We start from the raw sequence: 25385 nt of genomic DNA, 5'->3' as shown, positions 1-25385 counted from the left end.
AAGTCACGATACAATAAATTCCATTTATTGAAACAGAAGTTGAAAAAGAAGAAACTTACGCTGCTGAACTTGAAGTACTCATTCTAGAAAGAGTAGTGCTGGACTGACTTTCTGTTGATTTACTGAAGACTGTGGTTCCGGAAGCTAAGCTGGTTGGAAGCGTCGTCAGTTGAGATTGTGTGCTAAAAGAAGTAAAGGGCGTAGTCGAGTGGAATCGTGTCACTGCGCTTGTTTCGGTAATTGTGCTGGGGGAGGATGGAGTGGTGGAAATCTCTTTTGAGACATGGGTACTGGATGAAGAAGCCGATGTGAGTGTTGATGGCTCTTCTTTCAGAGTTGTAGAGATAAAAGGATAAGTACTGCTCTCTGAGGTGGCAAAGGAAGTTACCAATGAAGACCTTTCAGTAGTAAAAGGTCCCTCCGGTGTGCTTTCTGTAAAGCTCGTGATTGAGGTGGTTAAAGGTACTGGGGAGGATGACGCACTGAGTGAGGATGTTGAAAAACTGCTGGTAGGACTAACAGGTGGCAATATCTCTGTGGCATGGGAGAACTCTGATGTGCTAAAGAGGACTGTGGAGCTGGAAGCACTGGGTTTTGAGACAGAGGTTGTGGAGAAGGGTGCAGATGTGCCTCTGGAAGCCGTTTCTTCAGTACCAGTGACTGTAGATAAGGAAACTGGTATTGTAGATGTCTGTGAAGTCAAGGATTCCATTGATGTCACACTTTCAGAGGGGGTGCTGAAATGGGATGAAGCTGTAAGTGTTGTTCCCGTAGTGCGGGTTGGCTCCTGAGTATTTGTCGATGTGGAAGAGGTCCTCTCAGACACAGTGCTGGTGGACAGACTCTGAGTGGATCCTGTTGAAAGTGTTGATTCAGAGGTCTGCGTGGAATGGGGGGCTGTTAGTGTTGAATGTGTGCTGAAAGGCCTACTTTGAGCTGAAGATGGAATCTCTGTCACTAAATTTGTTTGGCTCCCTGCACTGTGGGATGACGCAGAATAGGAAGTAACTTCTGAGAATGTAGCACTGGATCCAGATGTCGATGTGAGTGTGGAGGACTCTTCTGTAGTGGAGGTCGTCACAGCAGTCTTCGCAGCACTCTGTGAAGTGGAAAAGGAGGATGTGGTCCTAGAAGGCTCAGTAGCAGAAGATTGCTCCAGTGTGGTTGCAGAAATGCTGGTGAATGCTGTTGTTGAGTACTGGGGTAATGAGGAATGGGTAAAAGGTGTTTTCGAATAATTAGTAGAAGGCATAGAAGTAGATGGAAAGCTTGTTGTTGATCTCTCCATCACATTGGAGGACTCTGGTGTATAGGGCCTAGATGTGGATCCAGAAGAATTGGTCTCTGCGGCAGAAGTTGAGGAAGATGTCCTAAAAGTACTACTAGCATGCTCTGACGTGGAAAGAGAGGATATGGTGCTGAAAGATTCAGTAGGGGAAGACAGCTCTGGCGTGCTTCCAGAAAACCTTGTGAATGCAGTTGTTGAGTACAATGGTGAGGATGATTCAGTGAGAGGTCTTGTTGAATAAATAAGAGAAGGAATAGCAGAAGATGTGAAGCTTGCTGTTGAAGTCTCTGTCACTTTGGAGGACTCTGGCGAAGGGGACATAGATGTGGATGCAGAGGGCATGGTGTCCGAGGCAAAGGAGGAGGATTGAGGTACCAATGTCTCGGTCGATGCTCTTTCTTGTGTACCGGTGAGTGACATTGTTGTAAAGGGTGACACTGATGTCTGAGAAGAAAAGGATTCTTGAGTTGAAGCAGGTTCAGAGAATGCGCTAGAATGTGATGAAACTGTAGGGGTGGTTTCTGTGACAGTGGAAAATTCTGGACGGCTTGTAGAACTTGAAGGGGTCATTTCAGAAAGAGGACTGCTGGACTGACTTTCTGTTGATTCACTGAAGACTGTGGTTCCGGAAGCTAAGCTGGTTGGAAGCGTCGTCAGTTGAGATTGTGTGCTAAAAGAAGTAAAGGGCGCAGTCGAGTGGAATCGTGTCACTGCGCTTGTTTCGGTAATTGTGCTGGGGGAGGATGGAGTGGTGGAAATCTCTTTTGAGACATGGGTACTGGATGAAGAAGCCGATGTGAGTGTTGATGGCTCTTCTTTCAGAGTTGTAGAGATAAAAGGATAAGTACTGCTCTCTGAGGTGGCAAAGGAAGTTACCAATGAAGACCTTTCAGTAGTAAAAGGTCCCTTCGGTGTGCTTTCTGTAAAGCTCGTGATTGAGGTGGTTAAAGGTACTGGGGAGGATGACGCACTGAGTGAGGATGTTGAAAAACTGCTGGTAGGACTAACAGGTGGCAATATCTCTGTGGCATGGGAGAACTCTGATGTGCTAAAGAGGACTGTGGAGCTGGAAGCACTGGGTTTTGAGACAGAGGCTGTGGAGAAGGGTGCAGATGTGCCTCTGGAAGCCGTTTCTTCAGTACCAGTGACTGTAGATAAGGAAACTGGTATTGTAGATGTCTGTGAAGTCAAGGATTCCATTGATGTCGCACTTTCAGAGGGGGTGCTGAAATGGGATGAAGCTGTAAGTGTTGTTCCCGTAGTGCGGGATGGCTCCTGAGTATTTGTCGATGTGGAAGAGGTCCTCTCAGACACAGTGCTGGTGGACAGACTCTGAGTGGATCCTGTTGAAAGTGTTGATTCAGAGGTCTGCGTGGAATGGGGGGCTGTTAGTGTTGAATGTGTGCTGAAAGGCCTACTTTGAGCTGAAGATGGAATCTCTGTCACTAAACTTGTTTGGCTCCCTGCACTGTGGGATGACGCAGAATAGGAAGTAACTTCTGAGAATGTAGCACTGGATCCAGATGTCGATGTGAGTGTGGAGGACTCTTCTGTAGTGGAGGTCGTCACAGCAGTCTTCGCAGCACTCTGTGAAGTGGAAAAGGAGGATGTGGTCCTAGAAGGCTCAGTAGCAGAAGATTGCTCCAGTGTGGTTGCAGAAATGCTGGTGAATGCTGTTGTTGAGTACTGGGGTAATGAGGAATGGGTAAAAGGTGTTTTCGAATAATTAGTAGAAGGCATAGCAGTAGATGGAAAGCTTGTTGTTGAACTCTCCATCACATTGGAGGATTCTGGTGTATAGGGCCTAGATGTGGATCCAGAAGAATTGGTCTCTGCGGCAGAAGTTGAGGAAGATGTCCTAAAAGTACTGCTAGCATGCTCTGACGTGGAAAGAGAGGATATGGTGCTGAAAGATTCAGTAGGGGAAGACAGCTCTGGCGTGCTTCCAGAAAACCTTGTGAATGCAGTTGTTGAGTACAATGGTGAGGATGATTCAGTGAGAGGTCTTGTTGAATAAATAAGAGAAGGAATAGCAGAAGATGTGAAGCTTGCTGTTGAAGTCTCTGTCACTTTGGAGGACTCTGGCGAAGGGGACATAGATGTGGATGCAGAGGGCATGGTGTCCGAGGCAGAGGAGGAGGATTGAGGTACCAATGTCTCGGTCGATGCTCTTTCTTGTGTACCGGTGAGTGACATTGTTGTAAAGGGTGACACTGATGTCTGAGAAGAAAAGGATTCTTGAGTTGAAGCAGGTTCAGAGAATGCGCTAGAATGTGATGAAACTGTAGGGGTGGTTTCTGTGACAGTGGAAAATTCTGGACGGCTTGAAGAACTTGAAGGGGTCATTTCAGAAAGAGGACTGCTGGACTGACTTTCTGTTGATTCACTGAAGACTGTGGTTCCGGAAGCTAAGCTGGTTGGAAGCGTCGTCAGTTGAGATTGTGTGCTAAAAGAAGTAAAGGGCGCAGTCGAGTGGAATCGTGTCACTGCGCTTGTTTCGGTAATTGTGCTGGGGGAGGATGGAGTGGTGGAAATCTCTTTTGAGACATGGGTACTGGATGAAGAAGCCGATGTGAGTGTTGATGGCTCTTCTTTCAGAGTTGTAGAGATAAAAGGATAAGTACTGCTCTCTGAGGTGGCAAAGGAAGTTACCAATGAAGACCTTTCAGTAGTAAAAGGTCCCTTCGGTGTGCTTTCTGTAAAGCTCGTGATTGAGGTGGTTAAAGGTACTGGGGAGGATGACGCACTGAGTGAGGATGTTGAAAAACTGCTGGTAGGACTAACAGGTGGCAATATCTCTGTGGCATGGGAGAACTCTGATGTGCTAAAGAGGACTGTGGAGCTGGAAGCACTGGGTTTTGAGACAGAGGCTGTGGAGAAGGGTGCAGATGTGCCTCTGGAAGCCGTTTCTTCAGTACCAGTGACTGTAGATAAGGAAACTGGTATTGTAGATGTCTGTGAAGTCAAGGATTCCATTGATGTCGCACTTTCAGAGGGGGTGCTGAAATGGGATGAAGCTGTAAGTGTTGTTCCCGTAGTGCGGGTTGGCTCCTGAGTATTTGTCGATGTGGAAGAGGTCCTCTCAGACACAGTGCTGGTGGACAGACTCTGAGTGGATCCTGTTGAAAGTGTTGATTCAGAGGTCTGCGTGGAATGGGGGGCTGTTAGTGTTGAATGTGTGCTGAAAGGCCTACTTTGAGCTGAAGATGGAATCTCTGTCACTAAACTTGTTTGGCTCCCTGCACTGTGGGATGACGCAGAATAGGAAGTAACTTCTGAGAATGTAGCACTGGATCCAGATGTCGATGTGAGTGTGGAGGACTCTTCTGTAGTGGAGGTCGTCACAGCAGTCTTCGCAGCACTCTGTGAAGTGGAAAAGGAGGATGTGGTCCTAGAAGGCTCAGTAGCAGAAGATTGCTCCAGTGTGGTTGCAGAAATGCTGGTGAATGCTGTTGTTGAGTACTGGGGTAATGAGGAATGGGTAAAAGGTGTTTTCGAATAATTAGTAGAAGGCATAGCAGTAGATGGAAAGCTTGTTGTTGAACTCTCCATCACATTGGAGGACTCTGGTGTATAGGGCCTAGATGTGGATCCAGAAGAATTGGTCTCTGCGGCAGAAGTTGAGGAAGATGTCCTAAAAGTACTGCTAGCATGCTCTGACGTGGAAAGAGAGGATATGGTGCTGAAAGATTCAGTAGGGGAAGACAGCTCTGGCGTGCTTCCAGAAAACCTTGTGAATGCAGTTGTTGAGTACAATGGTGAGGATGATTCAGTGAGAGGTCTTGTTGAATAAATAAGAGAAGGAATAGCAGAAGATGTGAAGCTTGCTGTTGAAGTCTCTGTCACTTTGGAGGACTCTGGCGAAGGGGACATAGATGTGGATGCAGAGGGCATGGTGTCCGAGGCAGAGGAGGAGGATTGAGGTACCAATGTCTCGGTCGATGCTCTTTCTTGTGTACCGGTGAGTGACATTGTTGTAAAGGGTGACACTGATGTCTGAGAAGAAAAGGATTCTTGAGTTGAAGCAGGTTCAGAGAATGCGCTAGAAAGTGATGAAACTGTAGGGGTGGTTTCTGTGACAGTGGAAAATTCTGGACGGCTTGAAGAACTTGAAGGGGTCATTTCAGAAAGAGGACTGCTGGACTGACTTTCTGTTGATTCACTGAAGACTGTGGTTCCGGAAGCTAAGCTGGTTGGAAGCGTCGTCAGTTGAGATTGTGTGCTAAAAGAAGTAAAGGGCGTAGTCGAGTGGAATCGTGTCACTGCGCTTGTTTCGGTAATTGTGCTGGGGGAGGATGGAGTGGTGGAAATCTCTTTTGAGACATGGGTACTGGATGAAGAAGCCGATGTGAGTGTTGATGGCTCTTCTTTCAGAGTTGTAGAGATAAAAGGATAAGTACTGCTCTCTGAGGTGGCAAAGGAAGTTACCAATGAAGACCTTTCAGTAGTAAAAGGTCCCTTCGGTGTGCTTTCTGTAAAGCTCGTGATTGAGGTGGTTAAAGGTACTGGGGAGGATGACGCACTGAGTGAGGATGTTGAAAAACTGCTGGTAGGACTAACAGGTGGCAATATCTCTGTGGCATGGGAGAACTCTGATGTGCTAAAGAGGACTGTGGAGCTGGAAGCACTGGGTTTTGAGACAGAGGTTGTGGAGAAGGGTGCAGATGTGCCTCTGGAAGCCGTTTCTTCAGTACCAGTGACTGTAGATAAGGAAACTGGTATTGTAGATGTCTGTGAAGTCAAGGATTCCATTGATGTCACACTTTCAGAGGGGGTGCTGAAATGGGATGAAGCTGTAAGTGTTGTTCCCGTAGTGCGGGTTGGCTCCTGAGTATTTGTCGATGTGGAAGAGGTCCTCTCAGACACAATGCTGGTGGACAGACTCTGAGTGGATCCTGTTGAAAGTGTTGATTCAGAGGTCTGCGTGGAATGGGGGGCTGTTAGTGTTGAATGTGTGCTGAAAGGCCTACTTTGAGCTGAAGATGGAATCTCTGTCACTAAACTTGTTTGGCTCCCTGCACTGTGGGATGACGCAGAATAGGAAGTAACTTCTGAGAATGTAGCACTGGATCCAGATGTCGATGTGAGTGTGGAGGACTCTTCTGTAGTGGAGGTCGTCACAGCAGTCTTCGCAGCACTCTGTGAAGTGGAAAAGGAGGTTGTGGTCCTAGAAGGCTCAGTAGCAGAAGATTGCTCCAGTGTGGTTGCAGAAATGCTGGTGAATGCTATTGTTGAGTACTGGGGTAATGAGGAATGGGTAAAAGGTGTTTTTGAATAATTAGTAGAAGGCATAGCAGTAGATGGAAAGCTTGTTGTTGAACTCTCCATCACATTGGAGGACTCTGGTGTATAGGGCCTAGATGTGGATCCAGAAGAATTGGTCTCTGCGGCAGAAGTTGAGGAAGATGTCCTAAAAGTACTGCTAGCATGCTCTGACGTGGAAAGAGAGGATATGGTGCTGAAAGATTCAGTAGGGGAAGACAGCTCTGGCGTGCTTCCAGAAAACCTTGTGAATGCAGTTGTTGAGTACAATGGTGAGGATGATTCAGTGAGAGGTCTTGTTGAATAAATAAGAGAAGGAATAGCAGAAGATGCGAAGCTTGTTGTTGAAGTCTCTGTCACTTTGGAGGACTCTGGCGAAGGGGACATAGATGTGGATGCAGAGGGCATGGTGTCCGAGGCAGAGGAGGAGGATTGAGGTACCAATGTCTCGGTCGATGCTCTTTCTTGTGTACCGGTGAGTGACATTGCTGTAAAGGGTGACACTGATGTCTGAGAAGAAAAGGATTCTTGAGTTGAAGCAGGTTCAGAGAATGCGCTAGAATGTGATGAAACTGTAGGGGTGGTTTCTGTGACAGTGGAAAATTCTGGACGGCTTGAAGAACTTGAAGGGGTCATTTCAGAAAGAGGACTGCTGGACTGACTTTCTGTTGATTCACTGAAGACTGTGGTTCCAGAAGCTAAGCTGGTTGGAAGCGTCGTCAGTTGAGATTGTGTGCTAAAAGAAGTAAAGGGCATAGTCGAGTGGAATCGTGTCACTGCGCTTGTTTCGGTAATTGTACTGGGGAAGGATGGAGTGGTAGAAATCTCTTTTGAGACATGGGTACTGGATGAAGAAGCCGATGTGAGTGTTGATGGCTCTTCTTTCAGAGTTGTAGAGATAAAAGGATAAGTACTGCTCTCTGAGGTGGCAAAGGAAGTTACCAATGAAGACCTTTCAGTAGTAAAAGGTCCCTTCGGTGTGCTTTCTGTAAAGCTCGTGATTGAGGTGGTTAAAGGTACTGGGGAGGATGACGCACTGAGTGAGGATGTTGAAAAACTGCTGGTAGGACTAACAGGTGGCAATATCTCTGTGGCATGGGAGAACTCTGATGTGCTAAAGAGGACTGTGGAGCTGGAAGCACTGGGTTTTGAGACAGAGGCTGTGGAGAAGGGTGCAGATGTGCCTCTGGAAGCCGTTTCTTCAGTACCAGTGATTGTAGATAAGGAAACTGGTATTGTAGATGTCTGTGAAGTCAAGGATTCCATTGATGTCGCACTTTCAGAGGGGGTGCTGAAATGGGATGAAGCTGTAAGTGTTGTTCTCGTAGTGCGGGTTGGCTCCTGAGTATTTGTCGATGTGGAAGAGGTCCTCTCAGACACAGTGCTGGTGAACAGACTCTGAGTGGATCCTGTTGAAAGTGTTGATTCAGAGGTCTGCGTGGAATGGGGGGCTGTTAGTGTTGAATGTGTGCTGAAAGGCCTACTTTGAGCTGAAGATGGAATCTCTGTCACTAAACTTGTTTGGCTCCCTGCACTGTGGGATGACGCAGAATAGGAAGTAACTTCTGAGAATGTAGCACTGGATCCAGATGTCGATGTGAGTGTGGAGGACTCTTCTGTAGTGGAGGTCGTCACAGCAGTCTTCGCAGCACTCTGTGAAGTGGAAAAGGAGGATGTGGTCCTAGAAGGCTCAGTAGCAGAAGATTGCTCCAGTGTGGTTGCAGAAATGCTGGTGAATGCTGTTGTTGAGTACTGGGGTAATGAGGAATGGGTAAAAGGTGTTTTCGAATAATTAGTAGAAGGCATAGCAGTAGATGGAAAGCTTGTTGTTGAACTCTCCATCACATTGGAGGACTCTGGTGTATAGGGCCTAGATGTGGATCCAGAAGAATTGGTCTCTGCGGCAGAAGTGGAGGGAGATGTCCTAAAAGTACTGCTAGCATGCTCTGACGTGGAAAGAGAGGATATGGTGCTGAAAGATTCAGTAGGGGAAGACAGCTCTGGCGTGCTTCCAGAAAACCTTGTGAATGCAGTTGTTGAGTACAATGGTGAGGATGATTCAGTGAGAGGTCTTGTTGAATAAATAAGAGAAGGAATAGCAGAAGATGTGAAGCTTGCTGTTGAAGTCTCTGTCACTTTGGAGGACTCTGGCGAAGGGGACATAGATGTGGATGCAGAGGGCATGGTGTCCGAGGCATAGGAGGAGGATTGAGGTACCAATGTCTCGGTCGATGCTCTTTCTTGTGTACCGGTGAGTGACATTGCTGTAAAGGGTGACACTGATGTCTGAGAAGAAAAGGATTCTTGAGTTGAAGCAGGTTCAGAGAATGCGCTAGAATGTGATGAAACTGTAGGGGTGGTTTCTGTGACAGTGGAAAATTCTGGACGGCTTGAAGAACTTGAAGGGGTCATTTCAGAAAGAGGACTGCTGGACTGACTTTCTGTTGATTCACTGAAGACTGTGGTTCCGGAAGCTAAGCTGGTTGGAAGCGTCGTCAGTTGAGATTGTGTGCTAAAAGAAGTAAAGGGCGTAGTCGAGTGGAATCGTGTCACTGCGCTTGTTTCGGTAATTGTGCTGGGGGAGGATGGAGTGGTGGAAATCTCTTTTGAGACATGGGTACTGGATGAAGAAGCCGATGTGAGTGTTGATGGCTCTTCTTTCAGAGTTGTAGAGATAAAAGGATAAGTACTGCTCTCTGAGGTGGCAAAGGAAGTTACCAATGAAGACCTTTCAGTAGTAAAAGGTCCCTTCGGTGTGCTTTCTGTAAAGCTCGTGATTGAGGTGGTTAAAGGTACTGGGGAGGATGACGCACTGAGTGAGGATGTTGAAAAACTGCTGGTAGGACTAACAGGTGGCAATATCTCTGTGGCATGGGAGAACTCTGATGTGCTAAAGAGGACTGTGGAGCTGGAAGCACTGGGTTTTGAGACAGAGGCTGTGGAGAAGGGTGCAGATGTGCCTCTGGAAGCCGTTTCTTCAGTACCAGTGACTGTAGATAAGGAAACTGGTATTGTAGATGTCTGTGAAGTCAAGGATTCCATTGATGTCGCACTTTCAGAGGGGGTGCTGAAATGGGATGAAGCTGTAAGTGTTGTTCCCGTAGTGCGGGTTGGCTCCTGAGTATTTGTCGATGTGGAAGAGGTCCTCTCAGACACAGTGCTGGTGAACAGACTCTGAGTGGATCCTGTTGAAAGTGTTGATTCAGAGGTCTGCGTGGAATGGGGGGCTGTTAGTGTTGAATGTGTGCTGAAAGGCCTACTTTGAGCTGAAGATGGAATCTCTGTCACTAAACTTGTTTGGCTCCCTGCACTGTGGGATGACGCAGAATAGGAAGTAACTTCTGAGAATGTAGCACTGGATCCAGATGTCGATGTGAGTGTGGAGGACTCTTCTGTAGTGGAGGTCGTCACAGCAGTCTTCGCAGCACTCTGTGAAGTGGAAAAGGAGGATGTGGTCCTAGAAGGCTCAGTAGCAGAAGATTGCTCCAGTGTGGTTGCAGAAATGCTGGTGAATGCTGTTGTTGAGTACTGGGGTAATGAGGAATGGGTAAAAGGTGTTTTCGAATAATTAGTAGAAGGCATAGCAGTAGATGGAAAGCTTGTTGTTGAACTCTCCATCACATTGGAGGACTCTGGTGTATAGGGCCTAGATGTGGATCCAGAAGAATTGGTCTCTGCGGCAGAAGTTGAGGAAGATGTCCTAAAAGTACTGCTAGCATGCTCTGACGTGGAAAGAGAGGATATGGTGCTGAAAGATTCAGTAGGGGAAGACAGCTCTGGCGTGCTTCCAGAAAACCTTGTGAATGCAGTTGTTGAGTACAATGGTGAGGATGATTCAGTGAGAGGTCTTGTTGAATAAATAAGAGAAGGAATAGCAGAAGATGCGAAGCTTGTTGTTGAAGTCTCTGTCACTTTGGAGGACTCTGGCGAAGGGGACATAGATGTGGATGCAGAGGGCATGGTGTCCGAGGCAGTGGAGGAGTATTGAGGTACCAATGTCTCGGTCGATGCTCTTTCTTGTGTACCGGTGAGTGACATTGTTGTAAAGGGTGACACTGATGTCTGAGAAGAAAAGGATTCTTGAGTTGAAGCAGGTTCAGAGAATGCGCTAGAATGTGATGAAACTGTAGGGGTGGTTTCTGTGACAGTGGAAAATTCTGGACGGCTTGAAGAACTTGAAGGGGTCATTTCAGAAAGAGGACTGCTGGACTGACTTTCTGTTGATTCACTGAAGACTGTGGTTCCGGAAGCTAAGCTGGTTGGAAGCGTCGTCAGTTGAGATTGTGTGCTAAAAGAAGTAAAGGGCGTAGTCGAGTGGAATCGTGTCACTGCGCTTGTTTCGGTAATTGTGCTGGGGGAGGATGGAGTGGTGGAAATCTCTTTTGAGACATGGGTACTGGATGAAGAAGCCGATGTGAGTGTTGATGGCTCTTCTTTCAGAGTTGTAGAGATAAAAGGATAAGTACTGCTCTCTGAGGTGGCAAAGGAAGTTGCCAATGAAGACCTTTCAGTAGTAAAAGGTCCCTTCGGTGTGCTTTCTGTAAAGCTCGTGATTGAGGTGGTTAAAGGTACTGGGGAGGATGACGCACTGAGTGAGGATGTTGAAAAACTGCTGGTAGGACTAACAGGTGGCAATATCTCTGTGGCATGGGAGAACTCTGATGTGCTAAAGAGGACTGTGGAGCTGGAAGCACTGGGTTTTGAGACAGAGGCTGTGGAGAAGGGTGCAGATGTGCCTCTGGAAGCCGTTTCTTCAGTACCAGTGACTGTAGATAAGGAAACTGGTATTGTAGATGTCTGTGAAGTCAAGGATTCCATTGATGTTGCACTTTCAGAGGGGGTGCTGAAATGGGATGAAGATGTAAGTGTTGTTCCCGTAGTGCGGGATGGCTCTTGAGTATTTGTCGATGTGGAAGAGGTCCTCTCAGACACAGTGCTGGTGGACAGACTCTGAGTGGATCCTGTTGAAAGTGTTGTTTCAGAGGTCTGCGTGGAATGGGGGGCTGTTAGTGTTGAATGTGTGCTGAAAGGCCTACTTTGAGCTGAAGATGGAATCTCTGTCACTAAACTTGTTTGGCTCCCTGCACTGTGGGATGACGCAGAATAGGAAGTAACTTCTGAGAATGTAGCACTGGATCCAGATGTCGATGTGAGTGTGGAGGACTCTTCTGTAGTGGAGGTCGTCACAGCAGTCTTCGCAGCACTCTGTGAAGTGGAAAAGGAGGATGTGGTCCTAGAAGGCTCAGTAGCAGAAGATTGCTCCAGTGTGGTTGCAGAAATGCTGGTGAATGCTGTTGTTGAGTACTGGGGTAATGAGGAATGGGTAAAAGGTGTTTTTGAATAATTAGTAGAAGGCATAGCAGTAGATGGAAAGCTTGTTGTTGAACTCTCCATCACATTGGAGGACTCAGGTGTATAGGGCCTAGATGTGGATCCAGAAGAATTGGTCTCTGCGGCAGAAGTTGAGGAAGATGTCCTAAAAGTACTACTAGCATGCTCTGACGTGGAAAGAGAGGATATGGTGCTGAAAGATTCAGTAGGGGAAGACAGCTCTGGCGTGCTTCCAGAAAACCTTGTGAATGCAGTTGTTGAGTACAATGGTGAGGATGATTCAGTGAGAGGTCTTGTTGAATAAATAAGAGAAGGAATAGCAGAAGATGTGAAGCTTGCTGTTGAAGTCTCTGTCACTTTGGAGGACTCTGGCGAAGGTAACATAGATGTGGATGCAGAGGGCACGGTGTCCGAGGCAGAGGAGGAGGATTGAGGTACCAATGTCTCAGTCGATGCTCTTTCTTGTGTACCGGTGAGTGACATTGTTGTAAAGGGTGACACTGATGTCTGAGAAGAAAAGGATTCTTGAGTTGAAGCAGGTTCAGAGAATGCGCTAGAATGTGATGAAACTGTAGGGGTGGTTTCTGTGACAGTGGAAAATTCTGGACGGCTTGAAGAACTTGAAGGGGTCATTTCAGAAAGAGGACTGCTGGACTGACTTTCTGTTGATTCACTGAAGACTGTGGTTCCGGAAGCTAAGCTGGTTGAAAGCGTCGTCAGTTGAGATTGTGTGCTAAAAGAAGTAAAGGGCGCAGTCGAGTGGAATCGTGTCACTGCGCTTGTTTCGGTAATTGTGCTGGGGGAGGATGGAGTGGTGGAAATCTCTTTTGAGACATGGGTACTGGATGAAGAAGCCGATGTGAGTGTTGATGGCTCTTCTTTCAGAGTTGTAGAGATAAAAGGATAAGTACTGCTCTCTGAGGTGGCAAAGGAAGTTACCAATGAAGACCTTTCAGTAGTAAAAGGTCCCTTCGGTGTGCTTTCTGTAAAGCTCGTGATTGAGGTGGTTAAAGGTACTGGGGAGGATGACGCACTGAGTGAGGATGTTGAAAAACTGCTGGTAGGACTAACAGGTGGCAATATCTCTGTGGCATGGGAGAACTCTGATGTGCTAAAGAGGACTGTGGAGCTGGAAGCACTGGGTTTTGAGACAGAGGTTGTGGAGAAGGGTGCAGATGTGCCTCTGGAAGCCGTTTCTTCAGTACCAGTGACTGTAGATAAGGAAACTGGTATTGTAGATGTCTGTGAAGTCAAGGATTCCATTGATGTCACACTTTCAGAGGGGGTGCTGAAATGGGATGAAGCTGTAAGTGTTGTTCCCGTAGTGCGGGTTGGCTCCTGAGTATTTGTCGATGTGGAAGAGGTCCTCTCAGACACAATGCTGGTGGACAGACTCTGAGTGGATCCTGTTGAAAGTGTTGATTCAGAGGTCTGCGTGGAATGGGGGGCTGTTAGTGTTGAATGTGTGCTGAAAGGCCTACTTTGAGCTGAAGATGGAATCTCTGTCACTAAACTTGTTTGGCTCCCTGCACTGTGGGATGACGCAGAATAGGAAGTAACTTCTGAGAATGTAGCACTGGATCCAGATGTCGATGTGAATGTGGAGGACTCTTCTGTAGTGGAGGTCGTCACAGCAGTCTTCGCAGCACTCTGTGAAGTGGAAAAGGAGGATGTGGTCCTAGAAGGCTCAGTAGCAGAAGATTGCTCCAGTGTGGTTGCAGAAATGCTGGTGAATGCTGTTGTTGAGTACTGGGGTAATGAGGAATGGGTAAAAGGTGTTTTCGAATAATTAGTAGAAGGCATAGCAGTAGATGGAAAGCTTGTTGTTGAACTCTCCATCACATTGGAGGACTCTGGTGTATAGGGCCTAGATGTGGATCCAGAAGAATTGGTCTCTGCGGCAGAAGTTGAGGAAGATGTCCTAAAAGTACTGCTAGCATGCTCTGACGTGGAAAGAGAGGATATGGTGCTGAAAGATTCAGTAGGAGAAGACAGCTCTGGCGTGCTTCCAGAAAACCTTGTGAATGCAGTTGTTGAGTACAATGGTGAGGATGATTCAGTGAGAGGTCTTGTTGAATAAATAAGAGAAGGAATAGCAGAAGATGTGAAGCTTGCTGTTGAAGTCTCTGTCACTTTGGAGGACTCTGGCGAAGGGGACATAGATGTGGATGCAGAGGGCATGGTGTCCGAGGCAGAGGAGGAGGATTGAGGTACCAATGTCTCGGTCGATGCTCTTTCTTGTGTACCGGTGAGTGACATTGTTGTAAAGGGTGACACTGATGTCTGAGAAGAAAAGGATTCTTGAGTTGAAGCAGGTTCAGAGAATGCACTAGAATGTGATGAAACTGTAGGGGTGGTTTCTGTGACAGTGGAAAATTCTGGACGGCTTGAAGAACTTGAAGGGGTCATTTCAGAAAGAGGACTGCTGGACTGACTTTCTGTTGATTCACTGAAGACTGTGGTTCCGGAAGCTAAGCTGGTTGGAAGCGTCGTCAGTTGAGATTGTGTGCTAAAAGAAGTAAAGGGCGTAGTCGAGTGGAATCGTGTAACTGCGCTTGTTTCGGTAATTGTGCTGGGGGAGGATGGAGTGGTGGAAATCTCTTTTGAGACATGGGTACTGGATGAAGAAGCCGATGTGAGTGTTGATGGCTCTTCTTTCAGAGTTGTAGAGATAAAAGGATAAGTACTGCTCTCTGAGGTGGCAAAGGAAGTTACCAATGAAGACCTTTCAGTAGTAAAAGGTCCCTTCGGTGTGCTTTCTGTAAAGCTCGTGATTGAGGTGGTTAAAGGTACTGGGGAGAATGACGCACTGAGTGAGGATGTTGAAAAACTGCTGGTAGGACTAACAGGTGGCAATATCTCTGTGGCATGGGAGAACTCTGATGTGCTAAAGAGGACTGTGGAGCTGGAAGCACTGGGTTTTGAGACAGAGGCTGTGGAGAAGGGTGCAGATGTGCCTCTGGAAGCCGTTTCTTCAGTACCAGTGACTGTAGATAAGGAAACTGGTATTGTAGATGTCTGTGAAGTCAAGGATTCCATTGATGTCACACTTTCAGAGGGGGTGCTGAAATGGGATGAAGCTGTAAGTGTTGTTCCCGTAGTGCGGGTTGGCTCCTGAGTATTTGTCGATGTGGAAGAGGTCCTCTCAGACACAGTGCTGGTGGACAGACTCTGAGTGGATCCTGTTGAAAGTGTTGATTCAGAGGTCTGCGTGGAATGGGGGGCTGTTAGTGTTGAATGTGTGCTGAAAGGCCTACTTTGAGCTGAAGATGGAATCTCTGTCACTAAACTTGTTTGGCTCCCTGCACTGTGGGATGACGCAGAATAGGAAGTAACTTCTGAGAATGTAGCACTGGATCCAGATGTCGATGTGAGTGTGGAGGACTCTTCTGTAGTGGAGGTCGTCACAGCAGTCTTCGCAGCACTCTTTGAAGTGGAAAAAGAGGATGTGGTCCTAGAAGGCTCAGTAGCAGAAGATTGCTCCAGTGTGGTTGCAGAAATGCTGGTGAATGCTGTTGTTGAGTACTGGGGTAATGAGGAATGGGTAAAAGGTGTTTTCGAATAATTAGTAGAAGGCATAGCAGTAGATGGAAAGCTTGTTGTTGAACTCTCCATCACATTGGAGGACTCTGGTGTATAGGGCCTAGATGTGGATCCAGAAGAATTGGTCTCTGCGGCAGAAGTTGAGGAAGATGTCCTAAAAGTACTGCTAGCATGCTCTGACGTGGAAAGAGAGGATATGGTGCTGAAAGATTCAGTAGGGGAAGACAGCTCTGGCGTGCTTCCAGAAAACCTTGTGAATGCAGTTGTTGAGTACAATGGTGAGGATGATTCAGTGAGAGGTCTTGTTGAATAAATAAGAGAAGGAATAGCAGAAGATGTGAAGCTTGCTGTTGAAGTCTCTGTCACTTTGGAGGACTCTGGCGAAGGGGACATAGATGTGGATGCAGAGGGCATGGTGTCCGAGGCATAGGAGGAGGATTGAGGTACCAATGTCTCGGTCGATGCTCTTTCTTGTGTACCGGTGAGTGACATTGTTGTAAAGGGTGACACTGATGTCTGAGAAGAAAAGGATTCTTGAGTTGAAGCAGGTTCAGAGAATGCGCTAGAATGTGATGAAACTGTAGGGGTGGTTTCTGTGACAGTGGAAAATTCTGGACGGCTTGAAGAACTTGAAGGGGTCATTTCAGAAAGAGGACTGCTGGACTGACTTTCTGTTGATTCACTGAAGACTGTGGTTCCGGAAGCTAAGCTGGTTGGAAGCGTCGTCAGTTGAGATTGTGTGCTAAAAGAAGTAAAGGGCGTAGTCGAGTGGAATCGTGTCACTGCGCTTGTTTCGGTAATTGTGCTGGGGGAGGATGGAGTGGTGGAAATCTCTTTTGAGACATGGGTACTGGATGAAGAAGCCGATGTGAGTGTTGATGGCTCTTCTTTCAGAGTTGTAGAGATAAAAGGATAAGTACTGCTCTCTGAGGTGGCAAAGGAAGTTACCAATGAAGACCTTTCAGTAGTAAAAGGTCCCTTCGGTGTGCTTTCTGTAAAGCTCGTGATTAAGGTGGTTAAAGGTACTGGGGAGGATGACGCACTGAGTGAGGATGTTGAAAAACTGCTGGTAGGACTAATAGGTGGCAATATCTCTGTGGCATGGGAGAACTCTGATGTGCTAAAGAGGACTGTGGAGCTGGAAGCACTGGGTTTTGAGACAGAGGCTGTGGAGAAGGGTGCAGATGTGCCTCTGGAAGCCGTTTCTTCAGTACCAGTGACTGTAGATAAGGAAACTGGTATTGTAGATGTCTGTGAAGTCAAGGATTCCATTGATGTCGCACTTTCAGAGGGGGTGCTGAAATGGGATGAAGCTGTAAGTGTTGTTCCCGTAGTGCGGGTTGGCTCCTGAGTATTTGTCGATGTGGAAGAGGTCCTCTCAGACACAGTGCTGGTGGACAGACTCTGAGTGGATCCTGTTGAAAGTGTTGATTCAGAGGTCTGCGTTGAATGGGGGGCTGTTAGTGTTGAATGTGTGCTGAAAGGCCTACTTTGAGCTGAAGATGGAATCTCTGTCACTAAACTTGTTTGGCTCCCTGCACTGTGGGATGACGCAGAATAGGAAGTAACTTCTGAGAATGTAGCACTGGATCCAGATGTCGATGTTAGTGTGGAGGACTCTTCTGTAGTGGAGGTCGTCACAGCAGTCTTCGCAGCACTCTTTGAAGTGGAAAAGGAGGATGTGGTCCTAGAAGGCTCAGTAGCAGAAGATTGCTCCAGTGTGGTTGCAGAAATGCTGGTGAATGCTGTTGTTGAGTACTGGGGTAATGAGGAATGGGTAAAAGGTGTTTTCGAATAATTAGTAGAAGGCATAGCAGTAGATGGAAAGCTTGTTGTTGAACTCTCCATCACATTGGAGGACTCTGGTGTATAGGGCCTAGATGTGGATCCAGAAGAATTGGTCTCTGCGGCAGAAGTTGAGGAAGATGTCCTAAAAGTACTGCTAGCATGCTCTGACGTGGAAAGAGAGGATATGGTGCTGAAAGATTCAGTAGGGGAAGACAGCTCTGGCGTGCTTCCAGAAAACCTTGTGAATGCAGTTGTTGAGTACAATGGTGAGGATGATTCAGTGAGAGGTCTTGTTGAATAAATAAGAGAAGGAATAGCAGAAGATGTGAAGCTTGCTGTTGAAGTCTCTGTCACTTTGGAGGACTCTGGCGAAGGGGACATAGATGTGGATGCAGAGGGCATGGTGTCCGAGGCAGAGGAGGAGGATTGAGGTACCAATGTCTCGGTCGATGCTCTTTCTTGTGTACCGGTGAGTGACATTGTTGTAAAGGGTGACACTGATGTCTGAGAAGAAAAGGATTCTTGAGTTGAAGCAGGTTCAGAGAATGCGCTAGAATGTGATGAAACTGTAGGGGTGGTTTCTGTGACAGTGGAAAATTCTGGACGGCTTGAAGAACTTGAAGGGGTCATTTCAGAAAGAGGACTGCTGGACTGACTTTCTGTTGATTCACTGAAGACTGTGGTTCCGGAAGCTAAGCTGGTTGGAAGCGTCGTCAGTTGAGATTGTGTGCTAAAAGAAGTAAAGGGCGTAGTCGAGTGGAATCGTGTCACTGCGCTTGTTTCGGTAATTGTGCTGGGGGAGGATGGAGTGGTGGAAATCTCTTTTGAGACATGGGTACTGGATGAAGAAGCCGATGTGAGTGTTGATGGCTCTTCTTTCAGAGTTGTAGAGATAAAAGGATAAGTACTGCTCTCTGAGGTGGCAAAGGAAGTTACCAATGAAGACCTTTCAGTAGTAAAAGGTCCCTTCGGTGTGCTTTCTGTAAAGCTCGTGATTGAGGTGGTTAAAGGTACTGGGGAGGATGACGCACTGAGTGAGGATGTTGAAAAACTGCTGGTAGGACTAACAGGTGGCAATATCTCTGTGGCATGGGAGAACTCTGATGTGCTAAAGAGGACTGTGGAGCTGGAAGCACTGGGTTTTGAGACAGAGGCTGTGGAGAAGGGTGCAGATGTGCCTCTGGAAGCCGTTTCTTCAGTACCAGTGACTGTAGATAAGGAAACTGGTATTGTAGATGTCTGTGAAGTCAAGGATTCCATTGATGTCGCACTTTCAGAGGGGGTGCTGAAATGGGATGAAGCTGTAAGTGTTGTTCCCGTAGTGCGGGTTGGCTCCTGAGTATTTGTCGATGTGGAAGAGGTCCTCTCAGACACAGTGCTGGTGGACAGACTCTGAGTGGATCCTGTTGAAAGTGTTGATTCAGAGGTCTGCGTGGAATGGGGGGCTGTTAGTGTTGAATGTGTGCTGAAAGGCCTACTTTGAGCTGAAGATGGAATCTCTGTCACTAAACTTGTTTGGCTCCCTGCACTGTGGGATGACGCAGAATAGGAAGTAACTTCTGAGAATGTAGCACTGGATCCAGATGTCGATGTGAGTGTGGAGGACTCTTCTGTAGTGGAGGTCGTCACAGCAGTCTTCGCAGCACTCTGTGAAGTGGAAAAGGAGGATGTGGTCCTAGAAGGCTCAGTAGCAGAAGATTGCTCCAGTGTGGTTGCAGAAATGCTGGTGAATGCTGTTGTTGAGTACTGGGGTAATGAGGAATGGGTAAAAGGTGTTTTCGAATAATTAGTAGAAGGCATAGCAGTAGATGGAAAGCTTGTTGTTGAACTCTCCATCACATTGGAGGACTCTGGTGTATAGGGCCTAGATGTGGATCCAGAAGAATTGGTCTCTGCGGCAGAAGTTGAGGAAGATGTCCTAAAAGTACTACTAGCATGCTCTGACGTGGAAAGAGAGGATATGGTGCTGAAAGATTCAGTAGGGGAAGACAGCTCTGGCGTGCTTCCAGAAAACCTTGTGAATGCAGTTGTTGAGTACAATGGTGAGGATGATTCAGTGAGAGGTCTTGTTGAATAAATAAGAGAAGGAATAGCAGAAGATGTGAAGCTTGCTGTTGAAGTCTCTGTCACTTTGGAGGACTCTGGCGAAGGGGACATAGATGTGGATGCAGAGGGCATGGTGTCCGAGGCAGAGGAGGAGGATTGAGGTACCAATGTCTCGGTCGATGCTCTTTCTTGTGTACCGGTGAGTGACATTGTTGTAAAGGGTGACACTGATGTCTGAGAAGAAAAGGATTCTTGAGTTGAAGCAGGTTCAGAGAATGCGCTAGAATGTGATGAAACTGTAGGGGTGGTTTCTGTGACAGTGGAAAATTCTGGACGGCTTGAAGAACTTGAAGGGGTCATTTCAGAAAGAGGACTGCTGGACTGACTTTCTGTTGATTCACTGAAGACTGTGGTTCCGGAAGCTAAGCTGGTTGGAAGCGTCGTCAGTTGAGATTGTGTGCTAAAAGAAGTAAAGGGCGTAGTCGAGTGGAATCGTGTCACTGCGCTTGTTTCGGTAATTGTGCTGGGGGAGGATGGAGTGGTGGAAATCTCTTTTGAGACATGGGTACTGGATGAAGAAGCCGATGTGAGTGTTGATGGCTCTTCTTTCAGAGTTGTAGAGATAAAAGGATAAGTACTGCTCTCTGAGGTGGCAAAGGAAGTTACCAATGAAGACCTTTCAGTAGTAAAAGGTCCCTTCGGTGTGCTTTCTGTAAAGCTCGTGATTGAGGTGGTTAAAGGTACTGGGGAGGATGACGCACTGAGTGAGGATGTTGAAAAACTGCTGGTAGGACTAACAGGTGGCAATATCTCTGTGGCATGGGAGAACTCTGATGTGCTAAAGAGGACTGTGGAGCTGGAAGCACTGGGTTTTGAGACAGAGGCTGTGGAGAAGGGTGCAGATGTGCCTCTGGAAGCCGTTTCTTCAGTACCAGTGACTGTAGATAAGGAAACTGGTATTGTAGATGTCTGTGAAGTCAAGGATTCCATTGATGTCGCACTTTCAGAGGGGGTGCTGAAATGGGATGAAGCTGTAAGTGTTGTTCCCGTAGTGCGGGTTGGCTCCTGAGTATTTGTCGATGTGGAAGAGGTCCTCTCAGACACAGTGCTGGTGGACAGACTCTGAGTGGATCCTGTTGAAAGTGTTGATTCAGAGGTCTGCGTGGAATGGGGGGCTGTTAGTGTTGAATGTGTGCTGAAAGGCCTACTTTGAGCTGAAGATGGAATCTCTGTCACTAAACTTGTTTGGCTCCCTGCACTGTGGGATGACGCAGAATAGGAAGTAACTTCTGAGAATGTAGCACTGGATCCAGATGTCGATGTGAGTGTGGAGGACTCTTCTGTAGTGGAGGTCGTCACAGCAGTCTTCGCAGCACTCTGTGAAGTGGAAAAGGAGGATGTGGTCCTAGAAGGCTCAGTAGCAGAAGATTGCTCCAGTGTGGTTGCAGAAATGCTGGTGAATGCTGTTGTTGAGTACTGGGGTAATGAGGAATGGGTAAAAGGTGTTTTTGAATAATTAGTAGAAGGCATAGCAGTAGATGGAAAGCTTGTTGTTGAACTCTCCATCACATTGGAGGACTCTGGTGTATAGGGCCTAGATGTGGATCCAGAAGAATTGGTCTCTGCGGCAGAAGTTGAGGAAGATGTCCTAAAAGTACTGCTAGCATGCTCTGACGTGGAAAGAGAGGATATGGTGCTGAAAGATTCAGTAGGGGAAGACAGCTCTGGCATGCTTCCAGAAAACCTTGTGAATGCAGTTGTTGAGTACAATGGTGAGGATGATTCAGTGAGAGGTCTTGTTGAATAAATAAGAGAAGGAATAGCAGAAGATGTGAAGCTTGCTGTTGAAGTCTCTGTCACTTTGGAGGACTCTGGCGAAGGGGACATAGATGTGGATGCAGAGGGCATGGTGTCCGAGGCATAGGAGGAGGATTGAGGTACCAATGTCTCGGTCGATGCTCTTTCTTGTGTACCGGTGAGTGACATTGTTGTAAAGGGTGACACTGATGTCTGAGAAGAAAAGGATTCTTGAGTTGAAGCAGGTTCAGAGAATGCGCTAGAATGTGATGAAACTGTAGGGGTGGTTTCTGTGACAGTGGAAAATTCTGGACGGCTTGAAGAACTTGAAGGGGTCATTTCAGAAAGAGGACTGCTGGACTGACTTTCTGTTGATTCACTGAAGACTGTGGTTCCGGAAGCTAAGCTGGTTGGAAGCGTCGTCAGTTGAGATTGTGTGCTAAAAGAAGTAAAGGGCGTAGTCGAGTGGAATCGTGTCACTGCGCTTGTTTCGGTAATTGTGCTGGGGGAGGATGGAGTGGTGGAAATCTCTTTTGAGACATGGGTACTGGATGAAGAAGCCGATGTGAGTGTTGATGGCTCTTCTTTCAGAGTTGTAGAGATAAAAGGATAAGTACTGCTCTCTGAGGTGGCAAAGGAAGTTACCAATGAAGACCTTTCAGTAGTAAAAGGTCCCTTCGGTGTGCTTTCTGTAAAGCTCGTGATTGAGGTGGTTAAAGGTACTGGGGAGGATGACGCACTGAGTGTAGATGTTGAAAAACTGCTGGTAGGACTAACAGGTGGCAATATCTCTGTGGCATGGGAGAACTCTGATGTGCTAAAGAGGACTGTGGAGCTGGAAGCACTGGGTTTTGAGACAGAGGCTGTGGAGAAGGGTGCAGATGTGCCTCTGGAAGCCGTTTCTTCAGTACCAGTGACTGTAGATAAGGAAACTGGTATTGTAGATGTCTGTGAAGTCAAGGATTCCATTGATGTCACACTTTCAGAGGGGGTGCTGAAATGGGATGAAGCTGTAAGTGTTGTTCCCGTAGTGCGGGTTGGCTCCTGAGTATTTGTCGATGTGGAAGAGGTCCTCTCAGACACAGTGCTGGTGGACAGACTCTGAGTGGATCCTGTTGAAAGTGTTGATTCAGAGGTCTGCGTGGAATGGGGGGCTGTTAGTGTTGAATGTGTGCTGAAAGGCCTACTTTGAGCTGAAGATGGAATCTCTGTCACTAAACTTGTTTGGCTCCCTGCACTGTGGGATGACGCAGAATAGGAAGTAACTTCTGAGAATGTAGCACTGGATCCAGATGTCGATGTGAGTGTGGAGGACTCTTCTGTAGTGGAGGTCGTCACAGCAGTCTTCGCAGCACTCTTTGAAGTGGAAAAGGAGGATGTGGTCCTAGAAGGCTCAGTAGCAGAAGATTGCTCCAGTGTGGTTGCAGAAATGCTGGTGAATGCTGTTGTTGAGTACTGGGGTAATGAGGAATGGGTAAAAGGTGTTTTCGAATAATTAGTAGAAGGCATAGCAGTAGATGGAAAGCTTGTTGTTGAACTCTCCATCACATTGGAGGACTCTGGTGTATAGGGCCTAGATGTGGATCCAGAAGAATTGGTCTCTGCGGCAGAAGTTGAGGAAGATGTCCTAAAAGTACTGCTAGCATGCTCTGACGTGGAAAGAGAGGATATGGTGCTGAAAGATTCAGTAGGGGAAGACAGCTCTGGCGTGCTTCCAGAAAACCTTGTGAATGCAGTTGTTGAGTACAATGGTGAGGATGATTCAGTGAGAGGTCTTGTTGAATAAATAAGAGAAGGAATAGCAGAAGATGTGAAGCTTGCTGTTGAAGTCTCTGTCACTTTGGAGGACTCTGGCGAAGGGGACATAGATGTGGATGCAGAGGGCATGGTGTCCGAGGCAGAGGAGGAGGATTGAGGTACCAATGTCTCGGTCGATGCTCTTTCTTGTGTACCGGTGAGTGACATTGTTGTAAAGGGTGACACTGATGTCTGAGAAGAAAAGGATTCTTGAGTTGAAGCAGGTTCAGAGAATGCGCTAGAATGTGATGAAACTGTAGGGGTGGTTTCTGTGACAGTGGAAAATTCTGGACGGCTTGAAGAACTTGAAGGGGTCATTTCAGAAAGAGGACTGCTGGACTGACTTTCTGTTGATTCACTGAAGACTGTGGTTCCGGAAGCTAAGCTGGTTGGAAGCGTCGTCAGTTGAGATTGTGTGCTAAAAGAAGTAAAGGGCGCAGTCGAGTGGAATCGTGTCACTGCGCTTGTTTCGGTAATTGTGCTGGGGGAGGATGGAGTGGTAGAAATCTCTTTTGAGACATGGGTACTGGATGAAGAAGCCGATGTGAGTGTTGATGGCTCTTCTTTCAGAGTTGTAGAGATAAAAGGATAAGTACTGCTCTCTGAGGTGGCAAAGGAAGTTACCAATGAAGACCTTTCAGTAGTAAAAGGTCCCTTCGGTGTGCTTTCTGTAAAGCTCGTGATTGAGGTGGTTAAAGGTACTGGGGAGGATGACGCACTGAGTGAGGATGTTGAAAAACTGCTGGTAGGACTAACAGGTGGCAATATCTCTGTGGCATGGGAGAACTCTGATGTGCTAAAGAGGACTGTGGAGCTGGAAGCACTGGGTTTTGAGACAGAGGCTGTGGAGAAGGGTGCAGATGTGCCTCTGGAAGCCGTTTCTTCAGTACCAGTGACTGTAGATAAGGAAACTGGTATTGTAGATGTCTGTGAAGTCAAGGATTCCATTGATGTCGCACTTTCAGAGGGGGTGCTGAAATGGGATGAAGCTGTAAGTGTTGTTCCCGTAGTGCGGGTTGGCTCCTGAGTATTTGTCGATGTGGAAGAGGTCCTCTCAGACACAGTGCTGGTGGACAGACTCTGAGTGGATCCTGTTGAAAGTGTTGATTCAGAGGTCTGCGTGGAATGGGGGGCTGTTAGTGTTGAATGTGTGCTGAAAGGCCTACTTTGAGCTGAAGATGGAATCTCTGTCACTAAACTTGTTTGGCTCCCTGCACTGTGGGATGACGCAGAATAGGAAGTAACTTCTGAGAATGTAGCACTGGATCCAGATGTCGATGTGAGTGTGGAGGACTCTTCTGTAGTGGAGGTCGTCACAGCAGTCTTCGCAGCACTCTGTGAAGTGGAAAAGGAGGATGTGGTCCTAGAAGGCTCAGTAGCAGAAGATTGCTCCAGTGTGGTTGCAGAAATGCTGGTGAATGCTGTTGTTGAGTACTGGGGTAATGAGGAATGGGTAAAAGGTGTTTTCGAATAATTAGTAGAAGGCATAGCAGTAGATGGAAAGCTTGTTGTTGAACTCTCCATCACATTGGAGGACTCTGGTGTATAGGGCCTAGATGTGGATCCAGAAGAATTGGTCTCTGCGGCAGAAGTTGAGGAAGATGTCCTAAAAGTACTGCTAGCATGCTCTGACGTGGAAAGAGAGGATATGGTGCTGAAAGATTCAGTAGGAGAAGACAGCTCTGGCGTGCTTCCAGAAAACCTTGTGAATGCAGTTGTTGAGTACAATGGTGAGGATGATTCAGTGAGAGGTCTTGTTGAATAAATAAGAGAAGGAATAGCAGAAGATGTGAAGCTTGCTGTTGAAGTCTCTGTCACTTTGGAGGACTCTGGCGAAGGGGACATAGATGTGGATGCAGAGGGCATGGTGTCCGAGGCAGAGGAGGAGGATTGAGGTACCAATGTCTCGGTCGATGCTCTTTCTTGTGTACCGGTGAGTGACATTGTTGTAAAGGGTGACACTGATGTCTGAGAAGAAAAGGATTCTTGAGTTGAAGCAGGTTCAGAGAATGCGCTAGAATGTGATGAAACTGTAGGGGTGGTTTCTGTGACAGTGGAAAATTCTGGACGGCTTGAAGAACTTGAAGGGGTCATTTCAGAAAGAGGACTGCTGGACTGACTTTCTGTTGATTCACTGAAGACTGTGGTTCCGGAAGCTAAGCTGGTTGGAAGCGTCGTCAGTTGAGATTGTGTGCTAAAAGAAGTAAAGGGCGTAGTCGAGTGGAATCGTGTCACTGCGCTTGTTTCGGTAATTGTGCTGGGGGAGGATGGAGTGGTGGAAATCTCTTTTGAGACATGGGTACTGGATGAAGAAGCCGATGTGAGTGTTGATGGCTCTTCTTTCAGAGTTGTAGAGATAAAAGGATAAGTACTGCTCTCTGAGGTGGCAAAGGAAGTTACCAATGAAGACCTTTCAGTAGTAAAAGGTCCCTTCGGTGTGCTTTCTGTAAAGCTCGTGATTGAGGTGGTTAAAGGTACTGGGGAGGATGACGCACTGAGTGAGGATGTTGAAAAACTGCTGGTAGGACTAACA

General features: G+C 47.1%; 1 protein-coding gene across 1 annotated transcript in view; it reads right to left on the bottom strand.

The window, feature by feature from the left end:
• Window positions 1-25385, bottom strand: part of LOC117348847 (mucin-19-like) — a 51958-nt gene extending 26573 nt beyond the window's left edge. Inside the window, exon 1 of the mRNA XM_033921394.1 lies at window positions 60-25385. Within this exon, the coding sequence (XP_033777285.1) occupies window positions 60-24946 (24887 nt within the window). The 5' untranslated portion in view covers window positions 24947-25385. The remainder of the gene's footprint in view (window positions 1-59) is intronic.

This window comes from Geotrypetes seraphini, chromosome 15, assembly GCF_902459505.1.
Source record: "Geotrypetes seraphini chromosome 15, aGeoSer1.1, whole genome shotgun sequence".
In the NCBI taxonomy this organism is placed as follows: domain Eukaryota; kingdom Metazoa; phylum Chordata; class Amphibia; order Gymnophiona; family Dermophiidae; genus Geotrypetes; species Geotrypetes seraphini.
Note: the sequence above shows the minus strand (reverse complement) of the source record. Positions and strands in the feature narration are given on the sequence as shown.